Below are 25285 nucleotides of genomic sequence, written 5' to 3' on the forward strand. Positions count from 1 at the left end.
GTTGTATATCCTGTGAAGAAGCAGCCATTTATCACCGCCACCAACTTTCTAGTTAACACACAACCATTCGCACAACATTTTCTTTTTTATGTTTATCCAAAACAAATAATTTAGATCTAATCTATATAGTTGTGTTAATTTAATGTTATTTAATTTAGCATTTCATAAACTAGGTGACTTGTTGTAAAAGTCTGCAGTGGTTACATGGTACATGGCACATGTACAGCAGCTTTAGTCCCTTGAGAGCAGAGAGTGAGAGCAGAGCATGATCAGGTTTACACTGTACCTCTTTGCACAGTGACAGTAATCAGGCCTAAGCCAGTGCTGCCTCAGGAGGAGCTGCCTTGCTCCTCTGTTCGTCCCTGTAAAGCACAGAGATAAGCACAGTCCATCACATGATTATTAATTAAGAAACTCTGAGTATTTCTTTGCAGATAATCATATGTGAGCAGCCTTGCTGACTCTTGTGTGAACTGAAACTTTGAAAATTTTAAAATATAACACAAAAAGTCTGTGATCATACCAGCTAGACTTATTTTTGTCTTAAAAATAATAATAATAATAATAATAATAATAATTATAGTGCTGTTAACAATTCTAAAACTAAAACATATGGATTGAATATGCACAGTTTAAGGGTAAATCCATTAAACAGTCAAATCCACTCTTGATGGATTCATTATTAAAGAGTTATCATGCATTTGGAATCCTTAATCTAACCAGAACGTTATTACTTTGTTCAAATATTTGATTGTCTTAACAAAGCATACATAAACTAAAATCTATCAAAAATTCCAAACTCCACCTTGAGGAACCATATTTGGTCATAATCTAAAATGACAGGACAGCTGACACTGACATTTGACAAAACTAGTTGGCAAGGCCTAAATATAAAAGATTAACATGTGAATAAGCTTGTTGACAGTTCAGTGCATCTAAAAACCCTCTGGATGATTCCCTCAATTAGCAGCACATTAGCACATAGAAAGGCTAAACCAATCAGGCAAAATCGGTGCAGGTGTCTCATTTTTGTATTTTGCTTCGTGTCGACTGGTTTGTCCTTTACAAAAAAAATCTTGCACCAAAGGTTGAGCTTTGCCGTTTTTACAGATTTTGGACAAAAGCTATGTCACCTCTTGATGATAATGCTTTCATTATTTTTTGCTACAAGAAGTCAAATAAAAAATTCAAAATGTTGTGATTTGGATACTGATATATTTAAAGGTACTATATTACACAAAATGTACTCCTGTAGCTTGAAGCTGTTTTAGGACATTGTTACCTCATCCTGGAATTGTGTTTTGTTTCATTCACGCATGTTTGAGTAATCCTGTATTTTCTACTCTGTCTACATCTCCAAAGCTCAAAATGCTCTGTTTTCCTTATTGTGATGTCAGGAAACAGTTTTACCTTTTGTTCACTAGAGATGGTCAAGGCCGAAATCATCCAAATGATTCTAGTGAAGGTGTACAAAGCTTAAAAACACAGTGGAGCATTTCCTGTACTACCACATAACATCACAAGGTGGAACAGAGTTTTACATTTGAGAGAAGAACTTGGTGTAAATATGCAGGTGTTAAACATGTGTGAAATAAAACACAACTCCAGGTCTGTTTGTGATGAGGAAACAACATTATTACATAGCTCAGGAAACAGTGTAATATGGGTAATTTAAGTGCATGTTGTAGGTGATCTTAAATTTATCCAGACTTAGGACCAGCATGCTCCAGACTGTCAGGGCCAAAGCTATAAAAGTATTGTTATAGGATTGTCAGTGGCATGTCTCATCATAATCAAACTCAGAGGCACAGTCATAGTCTGGTATTGACCTGATGCTGCTGCACAGATCACTGAGCCGTGTTGTGTGATGATGCTATGTTAATGTTAATAAAAGCAGCTATACAAGGTAATATAATGTACATTTTATACAGCCTTGCAGGCATACGCCTTAAAATGATTGTATCCACTATAATGTGTCCCTGTGGTTGTGAAGCCGAGGTCTCAAAGGCTTTACCTGCCTAATGGTAGTTCTCTTAAACTGTGATTTTGTTTCACTTGATGGTTTTCTTCAGACCTGGTTTAGGCCATATTATTTTGTATTTAATCTTTTTTTTTGGCACTTTTTGTCCATTCAGCTATGAAGATACTGATGCGAAAAACTCATATAACTGATAGAGACAGAGAGCAGATAGCAGAGGGTCCACTCCTCTTCCCTGTGGCCTATGTTACACTTTTATATCCCACCACTTTCTCCAAGCACAGTGGTGTGGTGGCTTGCTTTTATAATCTTAATACGTCAGACCTCTCACTCACAATATTCTTCCTTTAAATTAAACAGTATAATCTGATATAATGTGCCTCCCAAACGTTATTAAAAACATTGGAGATAATATCTCTTCTTTTAGAGTAGTATAATACCAACCATAGGGTTTAATAAAGACATCCCTGTTTCAGTGTAGACCATGCAGAGCCAGGACAGTAACAGCTATAAGACAGGACAGACTCATGCTACCAACTGTGTGTTCGTGTCCACATTAGACAGCAGATTTGTTTCAGTGTGAACTAAGGGAAAACACTAAAGCTACCATTTGTAATTAGCCTGGAAGACCCAGCCCTATTATTTCTTACATAACACCACTACATGCTATCTGCATTACTTCTCTGATGGTGTGCCAGCTCTGGCCTGACAGAAGAAGACCAGAGAACACAGTTGAGTCTGAACAAAGGCCAGGTGAGGGGAAGTGTTAGGAGGGAACAGGTTTCACATTTCTGCCATATACTGGTAAAAAAAAAAAAATGAAGAAACTAACAGATGGTAGCTTTAAAGGGGAAAAAACCCAACTTAATCATTTAATCGTGAAAACACTGCAAAGCTGAACATTTATAACACCATAGTATTCGATTTACTTTAATACTAACATTGATTTTGACCAAGCAAAATACAATGTTTTTGTAATAATGTGGAAGGCCTTGTTGTATTGGAGACCTGGAGGACCTTGCTTAGGTTACTGCTAAAGCCAGCTCCATGTTTTTGCCAAAGTGCTGAGAGACATGCAGCAACAGATGTAGGAGACCCTTCAGCCTGAGTCAGTGTCTCCAGAGTGAGCAGACAGTTTTTCCAGCAAAATATCACTGTGTTAAAAAAATAGGTCAATAATTTGTAAAGTATATAGTATAAGCAAGTAGCAAAGAATTAGAATTGTTAAATGGAAATGTAACTTTCCTAAATAAATCAGTGTACATGGATGCTTGTTTGTTTTTAAGAAGCAGAGAAGTCTCAATGAAAAAACATTCGCAATGCTGCCAGTGGACTGGGCAGAGCTGTCAACGTAAGCACAAAAGGTGATGAGTGAGATGTTTGCCCTGTTAAACCCAGTGGGCTGATACTTAACTCAGAGGGAGTCAAAAAAAAAAAAAAACACATGATAATTCTTCATACAGGAGAAAGTCTGAATTATACTGTTTGTATGCCATAACTAAAGACTCCTGTATATAAAAGACCCCAAACCATGAGTGATGTCTGTCCTGGTAGTCCCTCTATCATGGTGCTCTTTAATGTTGCACCATGATAGAGAAACATCTGTCTGTTATAGTCTCAACTAAAGCAGGTACTTCCAACTGGTTCTCACCCAACAAGCCTACATAGTTGAAATGGGAGCATCTCACCTTATTAACACTATTAGCCACTGTTATATTAACGTATTTTAGGAATGCACTGATCCAGCTTTTTCAGTTCTGATACTGTTTCCGATTTAAATATCTGCTGATACCTGATATGAGCAGATACCAGTGCAGAGACTGAAAACAACAATTATTTGCTTAAAACAAAAATAAAATAAGCCAAAACCAACCCAAATGTGTTATGTAGCTGTTATTTATTTTTCAAGTAACTACATAATAACTTTAGAAAATTCTATCATTTTTCTGGGCCAACTACAACTAGGAAATAGTCTTATTACAAACATGTGTTCAATCCAGATATATTTGGAAGCCAATATCCAATCTAGCTAATTTTTCAGTATCGGTGCAGATAACCAACACAAGTATTGTACTGGTGCATCCCTATTACATATTTAAACCATGTGCTTCTTGACAGCTAAGAACAGTTAGCTGCACTGTTGAGAGCTTTAGTGCCTTCTTTCTCCTGTGATGTGCTCTTTTGTGTTTTTACAGTCTGTGCCCCTTCACTATAGACTGGTTATGAGCATTTCAGCACTTTCAACTTTACATTCAGATGAAAAACCAGAACTATAGAGGAATTGAACTTTGTGAAAAATGTGATATAGCTCTATTTGTACTGTCACCCAAGTCGCCTTTCTGCTAGTACGTTTGAACTTCATTTAACCCATCATTTTTCCTATAGTATTTGTCCCTAGAGCCCATGCAAGAACATGATGCAACACATGTAATACTGACAATTTCATGCACTCTCAGAGCTTTTATTGAGAAAATGTCAGAGTTAGGTCCACTGAACTTTAGCTTATTCAAAACAAACAAAACAATATATTTCAGAACACAAAGTATCAGCAAGATAAATGAAAAGGTGTATTGATGTGACCAGAGCAAGAACTGTGATTAAAATGATGTAGTCATATTAACTAGAAGGCCGAGCAGAACAACTAAAGAGTAGATTGGTGGTTGAAGTGACAGAGGACATGACGTTAGCTGGAGGACAGACGCACCACAAGAGTTTTTCCTTCTGGTTGGAACAATAACACTTGTACTACAGCAAAGGCTCGTTTTGAGATCTGCATTATGTAACCTAATGGATTCATCTGTGCGTCTCTCCAGTGGGGCGGATAGTGAGCCCGGAAAGCACTGAAATGTCTGGGAATGTGGAGAATTACGGAGGATAAAAGCTGTAAGAAAGGAGGCGATGGGATATCTCTCCGAGGTGAGGATACAGCCGCAAGCTTTAGAGCTCCAAATCCTCTTTCTTCTGGTGGAGATGCAGGTTTTCTGACTTCTTCTTCCTTTCATTTTTGATCTCTCACATACAGAGAGATACTTCATAAAATCTGCCCATTCACACAGTATTGGTATAAGACTTTTTTGAATGTGATGAGTTATATTCCTTACAACATTTTGAATAATTCAAAAACACTGGCAGCTTCAGCCATTAAATGTCCCTAATTCACTAATGTAAAGTAATATATGCAATATGCTTCTCAGTAACAGAATGTGCCCTGTACCACTAAGGATGCTACTTGGTGCTGATTGAGCATTAAAATGCAAGACACATGTTTTAAAATATATCATATTAAGCATTCATTCTTATGTAATAAAATCATTCCGATTATGACACGCAGAGAAAAGGTGAGCCATTAGAGAGCACTGGCCACTCAAATCAATTTCTGGCCACAGTTTCTTTGTGGTTATTAACTAAAGTAATCAAAACTATGATTTAAAAAAAGTTCTAGGTATGTCTTTATTTATGGGGGTATTAGTAACATAAGATGAGGCATGTGTTCACAGCTGTTCAGTGGGGAGACAGGATGTTAATATTACGAATAATGGGAATTGTTATGGACCTCTGTTGAACTGTGCAAATCTTTTAAAGAAGCAAAGCTCTTGAGGTCTAGTTCTTGGATAGAGTGCTCAAGCCTCCACTGAATCCTGAAGGTAACACAGAGGAAACAGTGGGCGGCCGTGATGGGAGAGAGTTCAGATTAAAAGCTGTACTAATTGTGAGCTGTAATCTGTGACAGTGTAATTGAGGTTACACACAGAGGGACCACTGAGTTTATGAAGGGACTGCTGCCATTTAAATCCTTCAACCTGAGGATGAACAAAACACCCACGGAAATGAAGTGAGAGAAGCAGCTCTGCTCAGAGCCTGGGAGACCAGAGAGATTCAATCAAAGTAATAACACAAAATGAGTCTTAATTAAAGCTAATTACTGAAGATAGAACATGTTTCTTCGTGGTGCTGTTTGTGCTCTATATAAAGTTAAGACTTACTAATATGTTTATATTCAATCTTTCATACAATTATTTTACATTGACAATTTTTACATTTACATTCTCTATTTGAGTCTCTTTAGGGGGTGCAATTTGCGGAGCCAAATGTTACATCAATCAGATTGGTCAGCAACTCAGTGGTAGACAAACCACCAGGCCAAGATAAAAGTTACAAGTCACAAGGTCTGTGGGGAAGAGCCTCAGTCCACAATCAGAATGTGTGCATTTCTGAGCACCTGTAATGGAATCAACACATGATAAGTTTATCGCCATGCATATGTGGATCAAACAGGTTTTGTACCCCACCCCAGAAAAGTTACATGCTATACCTTTTATAAACACAAACTCTCAAAATGATATCCTTTCCCTTCATATTTTTACACACTGTTAAACCTCTTGCTCAGTTCTTATATTTTGGTTTGTTTTGGACACATTTCTTCACCGAAAAAGTTCAGCCCTCTATTCAGCATTCTCCTACATCTGTCCAGGATCGATATTGTAATACCCAGAGAGGAGTGCGCTCATCATAATCGATAATCGCAGCATAAAGCAGGGTTGAAGTACACAAAGAAATCATTTTGCCCAGCGGCCCAACTGAACACTCCTGACACCTCATTCATTTAACTATTGAATAACCCCTAAGCCCAGCCACATCCCAGAGCAGAGTCAGGGTCTGGTGAGTCATGTCAGCTGCACAAAAACGTACATATGAACTTGAAAGGTTATTAATGCTGAGTTTGACCTATGGATTTTGGCTATAAATCGGAAAAGCCACAAATATTGAGCTGTCTGTCCAACGGTCAATCTTTAATCAAAGTTATATTGTAAAGCAACAGGTCTTAAAATGTACAGACCTTGAGGGACTGTACCAATGTGGCAATTATAAGAAAACTTTATATTAGGGGTGTGCAAAAATATCGAAATATCGATATATCATATTGTTTAATATGATGATACAGTATCAATATCCGGGACTGCTGTATCAATATATCGCCAAGAGTATTTTTGGGTATATTTTACTGCATTATTTTGTTACAACACTACAGTTTTGTTGTTTGTTTAGAGGAAGGAAGCTCATTTATGCAACACATTTGACATTTTCACTGTTTTGAGGATTAAAATGTTTGTGTTTCAAGTGAACTTTGCACAAGAAGTGGTTTAACAAAGACTTTTAGTATCACAGACATGATTTAACCTTTATTTTTTGTTGAACTGTATCGAATCAATTTGAAATATATCGTATCGAACCGAAAGCTCACTGTATCGAGATATGTATCGTATCAGCAACTTCTTAATGATACCCAGCCTTACTTTATATATCCACAAGCGAAATTATTTGGACACAATAGCATACACATTACAATACAATAACAAAGGTTGAAAAATTAATGGAGTCATATTTACATTAACAAAAGAGGTCAAATAGGGCAGGATCCTACAATTCATGTCAAAATAACAATTTGGATATACTGTACTGCAGTGGTTCTTATGCCAAGTACTAAGAAAAGATTTGGCTTTCGAAGTATTACTGAAGTATTACTATAGTAGTTCCAGAATTGGAGAAGCAGCTTGGATGAGCTGTGAAACATATTCGATAAAAAAAACTTTTGTTCAGTTGGCAGAATTTAATTTTTCTTTGCTATGGATCTTACCTGGATGACGGGGATTTTACAAACAGTAGTTCCAATACGGACCTTGAAATTTTGAAGATTACAGCAAAATTCTATTTTATATATATATTTTAATTAAACTAGAAGTGAAGTATTAGAACTGTAGAGGATCATGCATACCCAAAATATGCTACATAGGTCTCCAGGAAGAACAGCTGATACCTGAGAGCTAAGGTCAATTAAATTCAATTAAACAATTAACTTGCCCACGAACTACAGGTGGAAATTAGCACTGGTGTTACAACATGTTACAATGCATCTCTCCTGTTAAGGTTAATGTATATTGTGCACTGTCCCTGTCTCATTAAATAAATAAACTAGCTGCATTACATTGGTACACACACCACAGTTTGAGAAACACTGTTGTACTGTCTATGCTATGTTGAATATGTTCTGGATTGTTACAGCAGTCTTACACTGACCACTATCTGCTGTAGACACAGTAGAAGTAGGAGAAGTCTCTCATGCACTTGCTTCTGCAGACTGAATGAACAGTCTCTCAGTCTGTTGACTTGATGCCACTTTAAACTCAGGGCTAATAAGGATGTGCTGTTGGGAATTTGTGTTCATGACAGCTAAAGCAAAAAGGAAGAGGACTTTGATTAGCTCGGGGCCTATGGTAAAGGGATTCACAGCAAGCGCCTCAAACCTGAAGAGAAAGGAAAAAGCAAGAGGTGCTTTAAATAAAATAAGTCATTGGAAAGTCATTCAGAGGACACAGAAGCCAGGAATGTGAAAGCTAGTCACATTAGATGAAACAAAAAGAACAAATTGAGAGCTCGGGGGCCCATCCAGTGGTATGAATGTGATTATAAGGCTTCAAAATGATGGAACAATACCACGATTATTATTATCAACAGAGGATCGTTGGAGTAAAGTGCTGTATAAAGTCTTGATTTGTTGCTATAATAAGTGGGACGTGACACAAAATGATCTATAGAGCAGCAGCAGCAGCAGCAGCAGTGATGGTCTATTTCACACCAAGAGGAGCTCATTAGATGGATTATATGTGATCTGATTGGAGCGTGAGGATGAAACGATTTGAGGAAATAAATGGAGAAAATGACTCAGATTAACAACAACAGTCATACAGAACAACATGGCAGCCCCTCGTATAGACCATGAAAACTTTAAATTGTTACATTTGGATTACTTGTCTGTCATTTTACCTCTGTCAATGATGTGAAAAATGCTTTGAAAATGTATTTAGTTAGTAGAATACTCAATCTGCATTAAAATGTGTTTGGTAATATATTCTGATACATGGTCCAATCACTACATTCTGAATACTTTCACATTTGAGTTCCATTATAGTGTAGAACGCTATAGAAGTTTAAAACTGTTTTATGTTTGTTTCACTATTTGTAATGTACTTATATATTACTGATTAGAGAAGTAGACATTTCACCTGCATTCATCACAAGAACTGTGTTTTTTATATTTTTTCCACCATGGATTAGAAAAGTAACTTTATTCTGAATACCACCAAAAGAAAAAGTAAATACAGGTACTCAAATTTAGTCTTCAGAATACGTATTTTCAATAAATGCATTCAGTAACTTCCCAACACTGATCTCTATTCATAGTCAAGGATTATATTGGGAGTTATATTATTACTATTATTCCCCAGATTTAAAGTGCATGTTGTGGGACTGATGTGTACATTTCACAACAAAATAACAACATGTAATGCCAAAATGGTTATTTGTCAGTCAGTGCTGCTATAAAAATAATAATAATAAAAAAATCATTATAATTCTTCAGATAGCATGCATGTACTGCAGCATTCTCAGCAGCTCCCCTTAAGGTTTTCAGGGTTACATTTATATACGGATACAAAAAAAAGTAAGTAAATGTCAGTGAGCATCTGCGAATTGCTTCAGTGAAATGTTGGAGATGTACAAATAACACAAGTGCAGACTGGACCAGTAAGTGCAGAAAGATAACAACATCTCCAAACACAAATGGAAAATAAGATGAGACCTCAGCTACATGACGCAATGCTGACACTGAAGAGAAAGAGGCACGACCATGAAGGCAAGATCGATGTGAGCAAAACTAGAAATCAGAGGAAATGTTTTTGGATGGAGTACTTTTTCAAGATAGAGGAGACATGAAATGATACACAACACCAGAAGACATAAGTGGGCCCAAGCAATCTGGCCCCGAGCGAGGAAACATTATGGCGGGAAAATGAAGATGGTTCTGCTCGGTCACACTGTGCATTAGCCCAGAGTCATGGCGACCCCGCAGAGGCAACAAGTTAATAGACCTGTTATCACTGCCATGAACGCTAAATGATTTACCCGAATTAGGTGCATAAATAAAACATGCAACAAAATTAATAGAAGAAGAATGAGTCAATAGTGTAAATGTAGATTGTTGATTGTGCCCCCCAGTGTGTGAACATTACACTGAAGGTGTTTTTGAAATTGCGAAAGGTGCAGGAGCAATTTTCAAACAATGATTTCAGGACGTACTTGTGTTTCTGTCCTTCTCAGTGAAGTAAAGCATCAATAGTTCTTCTTATTATGTACATTTATTTTGAAAGGAACTCATACAATATTGTGTCCATTCATGATCACAACGGTCACAAGTCCTTGTTGAGGTATGTGTCATATGGTACATGTCAATTCAATATGAAGAACACTATGTTGTTACTGGCAATTATTATGTGATATTCTCTATTTGTGTAAATCCTGAAAATATGTCCATTTATACCACATCCTCTTTGAAACAGGTCTGAATGTTTCCAAATATTTATTTTGCGATGCTCTCTCACCTCATACTGAGAAGGCCTAAAAAGAAGAAACTTGTATGAATGAGTATTCAGTGCATTCTATTTGTGTACTCAGGCTTCTTCCACGTCCACAGACATTCATGTCTTAGTTGAAATGGTACGCTGACATTTTTCAGAGCTAAGAAATATGGCAGAATTGGATGCCAGTGTGTGTCAGTTCTGCAGCATCTGGCCACTTCTCATGATTTGACTCGCTTTATGCCCATAGCTGCTCCAAAGGGGACTGCTTTTTATTTTTTTACTTTCTCAAAACTGCAACACAAACTCAATTCATATTTCTACCAGTTCTTGGTATGTGTGCTTTGATGTAATAGCGAGTGTAACATTTTGTGTAATTGATAAACTAAATAGTCAACAAATATTCTCAAATCAAAACATTTTATGGAGTGTTTCAGATGCCGATGAAGTTATTGGACAGAAAAGATTTTTTGTCAGCATCAGAGTGAACAATCATTTCCCATAATTCCTAAAAGACTCCATGCACAATGAAAGCAATTTAGCAGGATGCATTCCATAGACATTACGATAAGGACAAGTTGATCCGTAGCTCTTCTAGGCCCTTTTAACCTCAAGCCTTGAAGCCATGAATTTTAATTCAAAGGGCCAATGAAATATAGCATTCATTTGGTGTGGCTTTGGTCATGAACAATGATAGAGTTTGTTGGTTGATGAAGAGACTTCTGACGGCTTTTTATCAATCGCTATTGATGTGACCTATAAAATATAATGCATCTGAATGAGGAAAAATGGGGACATGGGAAGTGGACCGTGGGATAATTACATGATAAAGATACTCTTATAGCTCTATTTGAGTCTGAAAGGGGGTGCTTATTTGATCTATTCATCATGTCAGAACATGTTATATAGGCCTAATATCTCTTTACCTTAGCATCCAGGTGCTCGATGGGTTCCTACAACAATTCTTATACTTTCACATCACTGACATTTGTGAATGCACTGGGCTTGTGGTTGTAATTCTGTACAGGGCAGAGTCAGTGCTGCAGGTTGTAGTAATGAGAAAGGAAAACCCCCTCTCTCCAACGAGCTACACCAGTGCTAAGTTAACTCAACTATAACTTAGACCAGATCAGCTATGGTTATGTTGCTTATTAATTCAAACAGGCTGCTATGGATGGCTGCTTTTTCATTAGACTAATCTTTAGTACTCAAAATCCATATGAGTAAATCTAGCAAAAGGAATTCATGACAGACTTTGGAAGCTCCTCGGTAATTGCAATGAGCCATTTAAGAAGACACATTGATCCCGGGTCTGTTTAATCAAGCACTGTCCTCTGAAATTATTTGGGCTGTGGACAAGGCTGTAATATAAAATGCATTGGACATCAGAAACAGGGTCAAACTGAGCAGCTTTCTCATCATCAAACTCACTGTCATGATCTGAGCAATGGTGGCAGTTTTCTATTGACCTTTACTTAAGAAAAATAATGGATTTACTTAAAGACACATGTCTCCATGAAGTTCATGCCTGAGAAGCTCTACAGTATGGCATTAAACTTATCTTGGAGATGAGGTGACATTTAATGCCATACTGTGGAATCTTCCACGCTATACAATAACATCTACAGAAAAGTGACTAGTCCACCTTGTTAGTGCACCCTTCTGCAGCAATATCACACTTGAAGTGCATTTCTTTGCTTGCTAAAACTGAATAATAACAGGATAGTACATTATAATTAGTCCCTGTATGGGTATGCTTACATCAGTCACAGTTTATTTTTCATGAAAATGTAAATTTCATTTGAATTAAAAATACAGACTCTAACTCATGTTGAAAAATGCATTTCTACTCCCTCACACTGCCATCATGTCAGAATCTGCCCCTACAACACTGAGGAGCTGGAGAGAGAAATCATCATTGCAGCTGACATTTCATGGCAATTGACAGCTCACCTTTCCCCCTGGTTTACTTGTAATTTTATTTATATCACCTCTTGGTATAAATGAGATAAATCTATTCAAAATACAACGCTTTCTTATAACCATTAAATACTTAACAACAAAAAAACAAGGAATTATACCTTGGATCAATACAGTTCTTTTAGGTGTGTGCTTCAGTCAAATTGTTTTTTTATAAATTGACTTGCATACAAACAGTAAAAATAAAGAAAGTAAAAGAACTATCTTGTGTTTTTGACTTTGTTAAATACAAGCTACATCTACAACTTTTATTATTTTGACATCATTATTTTTGATAATTTTCCAAAAAGAAACATGAAAAATAAGTCCTTTTATGAACCCAACTTCACAGTTATTCCAGCAAAGAAAAGTGTTGCTTGCACCTTTGAACACTGCAGAATCATTAGCTCTATAGCCACACTGTGTAAAAGCACATTATTACAGAACTCTTGTTCAATTTTATTAATGAGACACTGGTTCATGTTTTTGAATGACAGGTAGCACTTCAATAGATTCATCATGACGGCGTGTGTGGTCCACTGAGTCTGCAGTCATTAATAAGAAATAATTAAAAGTGAATCAGAAACAAAAGCTGGTGACGACGCTCTCAGCCCCGCTTCATTAACTTTAAAACATCACAGAACAATGTATTAACGATAATGACTATGTATATCCAATGCCATCCACTTTAATATGGCCGAGGATTTTTAAAATATAGAAACAATGAGTCTCAAAACAACGCTTTTAATTAAAATTTTCTAGTTCACTTATTCTGCTTTAATTCATTTTCTTTCAAAGCTTGTGCAATTTAAGGTCAATAGAAAGGATAGCGTGAATTGGTAGAATAGATTGAATGACACAAGTTTTAGCACCAGTAGCTCTCTGGATGCCAAAAGAGGAGCCATGAAGAAAAGAAACCAACCAGAATAGAGGTTCATAATGTTCTGCAGAGGGCATCTTCAGCACACTGCTTTATCTGATCTACATAATAGAGCACTGTTTACAACTTTGCAAGATTGAAAACATAGACTTAAGAGGCACAATTTCCACACCCATCCAAACCTACACTCATGTGGGCATCTGGGATTAGCGGTTAGCCTTTAGCAATCTCCCTGACATTTCCAGAAAACTACCTGGAGACAAAGTTATTATTGAGGAATGTATCAACAAGATAGAAGTAAACATTGTGGAAACATTACAGCCAATACTGAACTCATGCTGGTCTACAATAATAAAACCAGACAAATGTGAGATTTCTATTTTGAGTTGCAGTAATTTGCTAAGGCACTAAATTGGAAAGTCAATAATTATAAAGTATCATTATAATATCAATTTCCTGTTGATTTAAGATGTTTAGATTTTGTAGTGGAGGGGTAAATGCTCTTCTAAAAAGCCGTAGAGTTTTATGCAAACGTGTGTAATCATAAACTAATTGAAATTCAACATTATACTCTTTCAACTTTGCTCTTCACACATTTTGTTTTATTTTTACCAAACACCCTTCCACAATGCTTGTTCGGGCTGGCATTTAAGAGGCCTGTCACAATAATTACTATATTGACCAATTGCTCAATATGTAGCAATATCCTAGGAACTTCAGTATTTATCGTTTTAATAATAAGTTTTTCTTATTATTTATGATAGGATTTGAGCTGTAGAGAATCAAAAGGTATCTGATACAAAAATAGTGTTAAGTTTGCTATCACAGCTGAAGGTTTACTGGGATAATCCTACTTTAGGGTTATTGTGTAATAAAGTGGTTTCAGTATTATCATTTGCAACCACAAAGCAGCGCTAAAGCTAATCTCCCTGGTTATATGGAGATATACATTGCTCTATTAAACCACAGCTTCCTTGTTGCTCTTGTGGCATAGGTCCACTTAAAACTCCCCTAAACTGCTTGCGTTTATCCCTGAGAGGGGCAGCCTTATGTGTCAGTCCCAGCAGCAGCAGGTGACACACATCAACATTTGACACAAAAATCGCTCTGAGACTTGTATTTTCACCACAGGGAGGAGAAGTTATCTGATGCTCTGGCGCGAGTTTACTGTGTGGTTAGAAGTACCAAAGCTCAGCGTGGGAAACTGGCTTTGATGACATGCTCAAAAGAAGGCAGAGGTTCCCCGTCAGAGGTAAACAGTATCGTAACAATGGAGCAAGAATGGACTCAGTGGATTCAAACAGCTTAAAAGAGAAAGTGTTTGAATATGGTGATGCATAAAATGATCGCCGATACGCTCACGTTTCAATGTAAAGGCTATTTGAGTTCAAAGCTGTCACTATGAGGAATGGGGTGGTCCGTGAGGGGTCGTTGGCTCTGTCTCAAGATTACTGCCTTTGGTCCATGCCGTTTGCAAGAGCTCATTTTCTACCTCAGCAGGTAGACATTTGAAGTACACTTTTTTTTTTTTTTCTTCATAAGAGTTTTTTCAAATCCCACTGCTCACAAATGATATTTAGAACTGGCTTTGGAGATTTACATTGCATTTGCATAAGTGAAATCTTCAATTATATTATCACTTAACAATTGTTATTTAAAAGGGCATTCAAATGGGAATATATAGTTTTGTAATCTGTGATAAAAAGTGGTGTGGAGTTGGGCTGAACAGTGTGGTGTAGGTTGGTGTAATGAGTTGCACTGCAGGGCCATGAGTGAAAGGTCGAAGGTTAGAGTAACAGAGTCAGCTGTGAGGCTCCAGAGGTCAAACGCTTAACCTCACTGTTGACGGATGTGTGTTTCAAAGAGAGACAATATTCAATACTGCGATTTACCCACTCATTCTGCTATTTATACGGATAGAATTAGGCAAGAGAAAATTTGCAACACCTATAACTGGTGTAAGACTGATAATGATGGCGTTTATAATATTTGCACTTTTTAGGGCAATCTATACAAGTTCTGTTTGACTCCACACATTTATTCATTATTACAGTTTTAAGCCACTGCAGAGCGCTTCCACAGTCAGTGTTTAAGTCATGGATTTGTTTAGCAAAATGATTTGCCACAATTGCTGTCCCCGTGCGGGCTTAACAATATCACAATATTCCAAATTTCATATTATTCCATTGATATATCACCAGCATTTTCTTACCGCCCAGCCCTATTGATACTTTGCAGTGACATCGCACTGGGGGTGTACTACATGTATCTCTGTGAAATGTTCATCAGTTACCATGGTGACACAATGCACATAGTCAAAAAGGTTTTAAGATCATATGAAAGCTGAAGAAAAAAACAAACAAAATAGATTTAAACTACACATTTTCAAGAGCTTGCCATCAATATAAGCATCAGTGGTCCTATTTAGGTGTTTGATTTTCAACAAAATGGTGAGAGTGACTAACTGTGTGTTGTGACTGTATATTATTTGAGAGGGACTAACAGCACAACTCTAACCTGTTGTAGTTACAGCCAAGCCAGTTCTTTATGGTCCAATTGTATTAATACAAAGCTCAGATTAAAGACTAATTTGAGTCACAGAGCTTCTGCATAGAAAGAGTTTTATAAGTTACATAAATATTAACAGTTAAATCACAAATGAGATCAACTGGCAAAATCTTGACCCTAATGGTAACGATATGGTGGTGTTCTCGGACCTGACATCACACCAAATGTATTTCAGTTCTCAACCTCTGAGTCTCATCAAATGTCTTCTTGTAATCCTCAAATGTATTTTTAAATGTCTTTGCTAAAACAGCGAAGGCACACGCTTTAGTGGTTCTTGTCAGAGTGCCACAGCAGAAAGCACTGATCAGAAAACAAATTAAACTGCCATCTTTTGGTTAGCTGGCTGGTTCTCCTGCACTTCTGTCATATTGAGGTTCATAACAATGTAAGATTCAACATCAGAGTTGTATGTATTTTGAGAAAGACAGTGCAAAAACTACATATTTATGTTCTCCCTCCGAGATGTGTTTTGATTCCATCTTGTTACATATCAGAGGTTAGTTTTCCATTCCCATCACGCAGGAGCTGTGATAGAGTTGTAACAAAGCAACAACGTGTTGATGTATTTTATTAATTACCTAAGAGCATTGCATCATGGGGTGTGCCGTATATGTAGACTTCATCGTCATGAATAAATCATACATGCACTGGGCTTCACCAAGGAGGAAAATGATCATCACAAGTCATGTATAAAGTCATGAATGATGAAATATTTAACATGTATTTACATAGCCGCGGGTGCAGCTGCCCAATCATCTCACTCTGCTGCTACTCCTGACCTTCACACTCCAACCACAACTGTTGATAATTAACTAGTGACCTGAGTTCATTAATTTTACTTCAAGTTCTGCAGCTGAACAGTTCACGCAAAAATTATTAAGGTGAGATACTTTTTTTTCTTAAACTTGAGACAGAAAAGATAATGTACCACAGTAAAATTGATTTATTTATTTTTTTTTCACTAATGTACTTATTCCAATGCCTTGAGGTTATCTGTTGCTCAAGCAGTGTTACTTCAAATTGTATTTGTAAGTACACCATGAATACAGTAATTATCAGATGTAAAGTTTACCTGCTTAATGACATATAACTACTGCAAGTATTACTGCAAACTCATTACTGTCCACAAATCATTACTATTGCAGCACAGCAGTATAGTGCTTCAACAAGCAAATGCAAAAGTTTATTCTTCTTTTTGTAAAGAAGTAGTTGTAGTTGTAGAGTTGCACTATCTAACTCTGCTAGTCTGCACAGAGATGGTATTACTTGAAAATGGAAATGTTCCACTGTATGGCAATGTAAACAAGCTCCATGGAGACAAGCAACGAGGCCAAGTTACAGGTCAGATCTGTGGTAAGGTGACCCTGCTTACAATAGAATAGCATGTTTTTCAAGTGAAATAATAACATGCAGGTGGAAGCAAACAGGATAAAATTGCTATTGCTGCAATAAACCCCAGATTCAAGAAAAGTTCCATATTGCACCTTTAAATGATGAGACATTTTGTAACCCATTCGATAGGCAAACAAACAACAATCTAATACTAAAGGTCACTTGCGCTTCATAAGGCCAAGGTATAAAATTTTCCAGCTAAATTAGTTTGTAATAAAAGTAAACATTTTTAACTTTAACAAATGTCTCACAAACATCTTCTTCTTCTGAGTTGTGTGACTTGCATCTGATTATGACGCAACATCTGGCTTGAATTGGCACCTCCACCTCCTTAATTTGTCCCCAGCTGCACGAGTCACATGAGTCCTAGCACCAGCTCCATAAGAGTTTCAATCCCCAAAATTTGACATCCTTCAAAGCCCGCTGCACTAAAGCCCTTTTTACATTACACTACATTGCAGGATATGATAGCAGTGCATGAGCTTTATGCTGACAGACACTTTCCATCTGAATTAGTGCGTTACATGTTCCCAGTATCCTGTTGAGTTGGAACATGGGCTGTAACATAAGATTTATTGTGTCTGCTCTGGTATCCCTCAGCACCTGTCCCGAAAGGCAAATTAATCCTGAGAGAGCCCTCCTGGTGCTTACAGACATGCCACATCTGTCTGTGCCTTTGTACACTCACGGACCACATGCTTGGGACACATCATGACACCTCGACACACACAAGTTTATAAATAAGATTTTTTATATATTTTGTTTTCTCCAACTTCTCTCCTTGCGTAACATCAATCATAAAGTCCCTTTAAAGTAAGTCGGAGTCAACAAATGGGAGATGTCAGAGCATAAGAACACCAGAAAAAGGCTTTAGATAAACAATGTGGTTAGTTTAAATGTGCATCAATGTTTACTCCCCTGTAATGTTAGATGCGCTCTGTATCTTTTCTAGTGGAGGGTCTTCCACCTGCTTGTCTTCATGGAGATGTTATTGCTTTGCCTATAATATGGAGACAAAGTGGTATATACTTCTATGCAGTCCAGTTCATGCCAGTCAGCAATGCCGGGTGCTCAGGTGGTGGTTGTCCTCTGGACTTTTTTTTGGTCAACAACAACATCGACCAATCACAGCGTCCTCGGCCAGGCCCCCAAGACCCACACCAGAGGGACCAGGCCAAAGCAGCTTTTTCACGCTTACTTACACCAACGTGGCAGACGCACCAATGCTGTGCCTCTTGTTGGTTATATATTGCTTAGCCCTCAGACATTTTTGCTCTATATTACTAGCAAACTTTGTTCTATTTCCTACTGCTGTACTGGTAGAGGCAATTCCCTGGCAGACAGCAGTAAATAAACACAAATAAACAGCATTGATACATAATGTACTCATCATTTTGGCCAAATATTACATGTGAGCTCAAGTACAAACACTTAGCCTTTGATATGAGGATCAAGAAACCATAATATTTTACAGCTTTACAGAAGACATTTGACAATTATGGGTTAATGAGATTAATAATTCATCCTTGTAGTCTTTTAAAATACTACAAAAAATGTTACTGGGTAAGTATCAAACAGTGAGCTGATATATATATTCCTTTTGACGGCCATAAAGACTTGCCAATATATGGGTAATACTTAGTAATTAAATCTTTTATAGATAAGATGGAAAACCTTAATCTCCATGTAAACAGTACTGAGACAAGCTTACCTCCACCAGAGATATGGTTCCGTAGATTCAAATTCCAGGTTTTCTTGTCAGTGGGCAAGCTCTGTAAATAAGGCAACAAAGAAAGAGATTATAATTCACTTACTAGTAATAATATGGCTTTAAATAGTTATTGCATTTAACACTGTCTTGTTTTGAATCCTTTTTCATTGGTTTGATCCCAACCAAAACATGATAAAACCTTTCTTTCTTTGGGTGATTACTGACCTTTGCTTTTGAAAATTATTAAAAATCAACCATTACTTTTAACTTTTATCTGCAGCACACACTAAGCACAAATAGGCATGTTAACAAAGCACAACCTCTTTGGCTGAGGAAAGTACAGTGTAGGCCTAGGTCCAGACTCAGAGTACATTTTCCACACACCTTTCATAATAAATTATCCGATAATAGAAAAATGTATCTTTCAATTGCACAGCTGCTTGTCTCTGCTTCTCATGCTCCACCCCACTGCTCCGTACCTGCAGAACGTGTGAATCACAATTGAACCAAAACTACAGTTTCACTATTAACAAATAGAAAAGACTGCAGCACCATTTCCTCTACAAACCACCAAACTATTCTGAATTATGAAAACGTGGTACTTTCTCTCCTTCATTTTTTAAGTAAATCAAACCTCAATAACAATGCTTGTTAGAAAAAGTGCAATTAAACATATTTGTGCATTTGTAGAGCCCTTGTACAAAATGCTTTTAGGGAGTTAGACTTGTACAAATGGAAAACACTATATAGATGAGCATAGGTGATAGGGATGCAGTGTGGCCTGTCATTTCAACCTGCTCACTCAGCCATTGAGCCAGGCCTTGTAAACTATACTGAACTTGATTACTTTGTCAGTCTTCTTAAGTGGATTTTTTCCCTGTCTGTGTAGGAAAAAGTCAGACGTGTCTAAGATACTGTGCCCAACAGAGGGTAAGGACAAGAAATTATAGTCTGTCATAGTAAAAGACTGACAATGTTTAATTAAGTATCATGTAGGTCTTGTCGTTTGTTACTTTGATGAGTTTATAGGGAAACCTAAAGCTACTTTACTAATGTTACATTATAACATGGTTATATTAAAAGAAAAAATAAGAGATTTCCATGAATGGTCATTGTTCAAAAGTTTGCAGAAGAAATGCTCTAAAGCCAAAATGCTCCATTGTCAAAGGACCTCAGAGAAATATGGTTCAACACTGCCTCCTGTTGGCACAAAATAGACCATTTGTCTCTCCAAAAATGCTGAACATGAGCGATAAACATTTTTTCATAGTAACAAATACTATAACTGTTTCTGGTTTTCCTTAAGTTCGAAAAGGTTCCAGACAAGACAAGTTTAAATCAAGGCTCATTTGTGATGATCAAACTAAAGCAGCCTATTTAGTTGAGTAACTTCCTTCTTGGATTAGTTTTTAGACACTTTACTCCTGCTTGAGTATTTCTTTTTTACATTACTCTTATTCAGGTAAAAATTTTGGGGCAAACACTTTATGTTGACATTATTACATGATTTGAACTAGAGCTTGGCAATAATATTGAATTAGCAATTACATTGTCAATGTTGCAGAAGAAATTCAAAAAAGCTGCAAAACACCTTGATATGACTATAAAATAAATAAATAGTTCACCTAAATAACTTTCACAAAACTGTCAGTTGGCTACCACTACAATATAATACACCGGATGGAATGAAAGGGTTGTTTGGCACTATGGCTGTTCTCTACAGTGTGGAGAACAAATCCTTGTTTCATGCAGTGAGGTGCTGAAGCAGAGATGATGCTGATGTTGACAGACAGCTACATGATGAGCCGTATCATCTCTGCTCCACTGAAGCAAGGGGAAGCACTGAGGATGGTGACAAGAAATACGATTATTCAGAAAAATACACAAGCTATAACCTGCCTGTGCTACTGCCAAGTCTTAAAGCTGTTTATGATAAATTAAATATATGAGTATAAGAAATAATGAAACATATGGGGAAAAAAACAAAACAAAAAAACTAAGTCTATTAGCATGGGCTTATTGCTGTTTTTTAAAGGCGCACTATGTAACTTTCTTGATGGAGGGTTCACCACTTGCTTGTTTCCATTAAGATGACATTGCTTTGCATGGATATTCTAGATATGGCATTAAATGCATCTATTTTGCATTTATTCAATAAAAAAAAAATTGAATTGCTCAATAATCCCTTCAAAATATGCATTATTACTGTGAGCTGTGTGATCTTTCCACAGATCTACCTGCAACTTGGCATGGCACCATCAACTGCTTATCTCCATAGCAGTAAATTACTTAATGTAGTACTGTGGAACTTTCTAAGTAAAACAATGCCATCTTTATAATGATATGAAGGTGGCACATGCCACAGAAAAGTTACATATAGCACATCATTGATGGTGCACTGTGTAATCCATTTATGTCCTTGACAAGATTTATTTATTTTTTTGATAAAGGTTCCTATTATTTCAATTGAATAATAGGAAGAAAACAAGGCCATACATAACATTCCAGAAAACAACAAGATTTGCAACAAGTTGACGAACCCTCCACCAGAAAAGTTATATTGTGCACTTTTAAAGTACAAGTGAATGTTCTGTTTTCCAGAGGCGGGTCTTCCTGTGTCTCCGTGAAAATTCACCAATCGCGTTCGCTTACGGAGAAATATGAAAATGGCGGCTTTGTGTAGTGAGTTTGGGGACCTGGCAGAAATAAAAAAACAGCTCATATCTGTGATTTTATTATGCAAAGAGAGGGGACTTCTACACAGCGCGAAGTGGTACGATTTGCGATGACTACTGTATCATTTACCGTCTGGCTGTCGTCTTTGTTTTGTACTTTACATGGCGATTTATCTGTTAGCATTAGCGAGATGTGCCCTCTTGTATCAATAAGAGACGTGTGTCATTCAGTAAACATGATTATTTTTGAGCGACAGTAGTTATTAGTTGTTAGCATTACCTTTTGTCTTTGTTAAATATCAGTAGTGGCTCGCCTTCAGTAACAAACTGGAGTAATCAATAAAGCAAATGAGCTAGCAGCATTTTCATAAAGTTGTGTTTTGTTCCAGGGCTTCGGAGCTCGCATTTGCGTTGGAGCCACTTCCCAAAGATAAAGTGCCACCTGCCCCTGAATTTACTGAGGTTCGTGCTGCTTTCTTGGCTTATTTTACTGTTGTATTCGTCTTTCCAAACATGCCTTCAACATGAGTTAGGCTTTACTGACCTCTGCTGGGGAAAACGCTGGAGATTGAAACGACAGTTTTTATACATGATTGTACCTTTTTTGTGTATATTTACAGGAAGATGCTAAGGACCTAGATGCGCTGACCCTGGCCAAATCCTACTTTGACCTGAAAGAGTATGATCGTGCAGCTTATTTTCTGAAAGACTGCTGCAGCAAGAAGGCCTATTTCCTCTATATGTATTCTCGCTACCTGGTAGGATCTTAATTACTTTTGGTATGATTTAATAATGGCATGATATGAACACTTTTTGTGATTCGTTTCAAGTCTGGTGAAAAGAAGAAGGATGATGAGACAGTTGACAGCCTAGGTGAGAACGTAATATATAAGTACAAACAAATACTACCAAATGTTAACCATCATCAGCATTATAGGTCCTGTGTCATTAAAAACATACCAGGAGTTGGGTTTTGTTTCATTCACGCATGTTTAACATTCAAGTCCTACATATTTATCCTGTGTTCTTTTCTAAAATGGAAAACACTGAACGTCTTGATGTCAACTGTTAACTATTACATGACATGTAGACAGACTAATAAAGAGTTACTCAAACATGTGTGAATGCAACAAAACCGTACTCCGGGTATGTTCTTGAGGAGGTAACCACATTATAACATGGCTTAAAGTTCATAAGAGTAAATTTTGTATAGGACCTACTGTATAAGTATTTTCTACTATGGGTTGGCAGGTCCTTTGGAAAAAGGTCAGGTGCGCAATGAAGCCCTGCGTGAGCTTCGGGTTGAACTTAGCAAGAAGCACACGGCATCTGAACTTGATGGCTTTACACTGTATTTGTAAGTTTCACAAAATGCTCTCTATAGTTGAACTTGGATTATGGAGTTTATATTTAATCTGTGCAACATAACAGGTATGGAGTGGTGCTGAGGAAACTGGATCTACTGAAAGAAGCTGTAGATGTATTCGTAGAGGCCATTCATGCCCTTCCTCTTCACTGGGGAGCATGGCTTGAGCTCAGTAACTTGGTCACCAGTACAGAAATGGTAGATGGATTTAATTTAAATTGGATTGACTGGATTTAAATTAATTGCAATGATACTTAAATTTCTCTTTATCCTCAGTTAAAGTCACTGTCTCTGCCTGACTGCTGGATCCGAGAGTTCTTCATGGCACACATGTACACAGAGCTGCAGATGATCAAAGAGGCGCTGCAGAAGTATCAGAGTCTGATTGAGGCCGGTTTCTCTAAAAGCACATACATCATCTCACAGATTGCTGTCGCCTATCACAACATTAGAGGTGTCCATTTGACTTTCATAATTGTTTTATATTATAACAATCTGTTGACTTCAGTATTTCTATTTCAGATATTGACCAGGCCTTAGCCTTGTTTTATGAGTTAAGAGCTCAGGATCCCTTTCGTATTGACAACATGGACACATTTTCTAATCTGCTATATGTTAAAGTCAGTTAATATAAACAAATCCATGCTATTTCATTTAATACTGTCACTACGTACTATTAATCTGGTGCTTCTTTGTAGGGAATGAAGCCAGAGTTGAGCTTCCTGGCCCACAATTTAGTGGAGATTGACAAGTACAGAGTAGAGACATGTTGTGTAATTGGTAAGATTGAGCTGTAGTCCCAAATTAAACCTTTGCTTTCTATGTTCAGGATTTATAGTCTAATATTGTGATTTATTTACAGGTAATTATTACAGTTTGCGCTCTCAGCATGAGAAGGCAGCCTTGTATTTCCAACGAGCTTTGAAGCTCAACCCTCGGTGCCTTGGTGCCTGGACTCTGATGGGACATGAGTATATGGAAATGAAGAATACATCTGCAGCTATCCAGGCCTACAGGTCAGATAAGACATACAAATATTATACAAATGAAAGATATAAGCTGTTATAAATGTAATCTTGTTCACAATAGGCACGCTATTGAAGTTAACAAAAGAGACTACCGAGCTTGGTATGGATTAGGCCAGACATATGAAATCCTGAAGATGCCCTTTTACTGTTTGTACTATTATCGAAAAGCTCATCAACTCAGGTACGAAGGAGAAAAATATTTTTATCTGATTTGTTTATAATGTATTTCTGCATTACAATAATATAACATATTTTTCAGACCAAATGATTCACGCATGTTAGTTGCTCTTGGCGAAAGTTATGAAAGACTATCGCAACAAGTAGAAGCCAAAAAGGTACACACATTAAAAGTCAGATGTTTTTCCTGTTTGCTGTGTTTCCATATGTTTTCAATGTAATTTTTGCAGTGTTACTGGAGGGCATACTCTGTGGGAGATGTTGAGAAAATGGCTTTACTCAAATTAGCCAAGTAAGTCAACTTCAGTAGTTATGGTCATTTGCAGAGGTAAATCTGAAATGATGATTTTCTGCTAATCTACTCACTCTACTCACTGCAGGCTTCATGAACAGCTGAATGAGTCCGATGATGCTGCTCAGTGTTACATGCTTTACATCCAGGACATTTTCTCTTGTGGCGTAAGCATTTTAAATACTTTAGTTTTTCAGTTTGAAATACTTGTCTTCAATTCCAACTCCAATTGTTTGACAGGAACAACTGGAGCACGCAGAGGTTAGCACAGCCCTGCGTTACCTGGGCCAGTATTATTTTAAGAATAAACTTTATGATGAAGCATCTCTGTGTGCTCAGCGCTGCTGCGACTACAATGATGTGAGCGTACATATAATATTCCACTATTTGTATCTGTTCATACTGCTGTGGCATGGCTGTTCTCATTACTTTTTTTTTAGGCCAGAGAAGAAGGAAAGGCTTTGCTGAGACAGATTTCACAGGTCAGAGATCAGATTGAAACGCCGTCTGCAGATCTATTTGCTCCTCTGTCAAACAACAACACACCTGTGAGGAGGCTATCCCCTTTGAACCTCATCTCCTTCACTCCCTGACATTAGCATGGCACCATGCTGAAAGACATTGTTTTTAAGATTTTAAACTGCTCACACAGTACAAATTTCTACTTGCATGAGAAATTTTCATTTTACTAGAGAAGTGCAGTAGCTCTGGTTTAACAAGTTGTCAGGTTGTAACTTCTATTATGTAAATTTACTCTTTAATCCCATCTGTGCTGTTTATTTGTACATAAAGTATATACACATGCTTGTTAGTAAAGTAAAAAATATTTTTGTCAAATAAAATGATTT

General features: G+C 37.1%; 1 protein-coding gene across 1 annotated transcript; it reads left to right on the plus strand.

The window, feature by feature from the left end:
- The first annotated feature begins 21537 nt into the window (after positions 1–21537).
- cdc23 (CDC23 (cell division cycle 23, yeast, homolog)) lies at positions 21538–25279 on the plus strand. Its single transcript, XM_020923002.2, has 16 exons — positions 21538–21672; positions 21964–22036; positions 22195–22332; positions 22405–22447; positions 22826–22931; positions 23006–23138; positions 23217–23394; positions 23463–23560; positions 23639–23720; positions 23803–23956; positions 24030–24149; positions 24228–24303; positions 24376–24437; positions 24526–24604; positions 24678–24797; positions 24878–25279. Exons 1-16 carry the CDS (start codon positions 21560–21562, stop codon positions 25028–25030), a joined length of 1728 nt encoding a protein of 575 aa, XP_020778661.2. The 5' UTR covers positions 21538–21559; the 3' UTR covers positions 25031–25279.
- Positions 25280–25285: the final 6 nt, after the last annotated feature.

This window comes from Boleophthalmus pectinirostris, unplaced genomic scaffold (assembly GCF_026225935.1).
Source record: "Boleophthalmus pectinirostris isolate CB_2022bp ecotype Guang Dong unplaced genomic scaffold, ASM2622593v1 HiC_scaffold_12, whole genome shotgun sequence".
Classification (NCBI taxonomy): domain Eukaryota; kingdom Metazoa; phylum Chordata; class Actinopteri; order Gobiiformes; family Gobiidae; genus Boleophthalmus; species Boleophthalmus pectinirostris.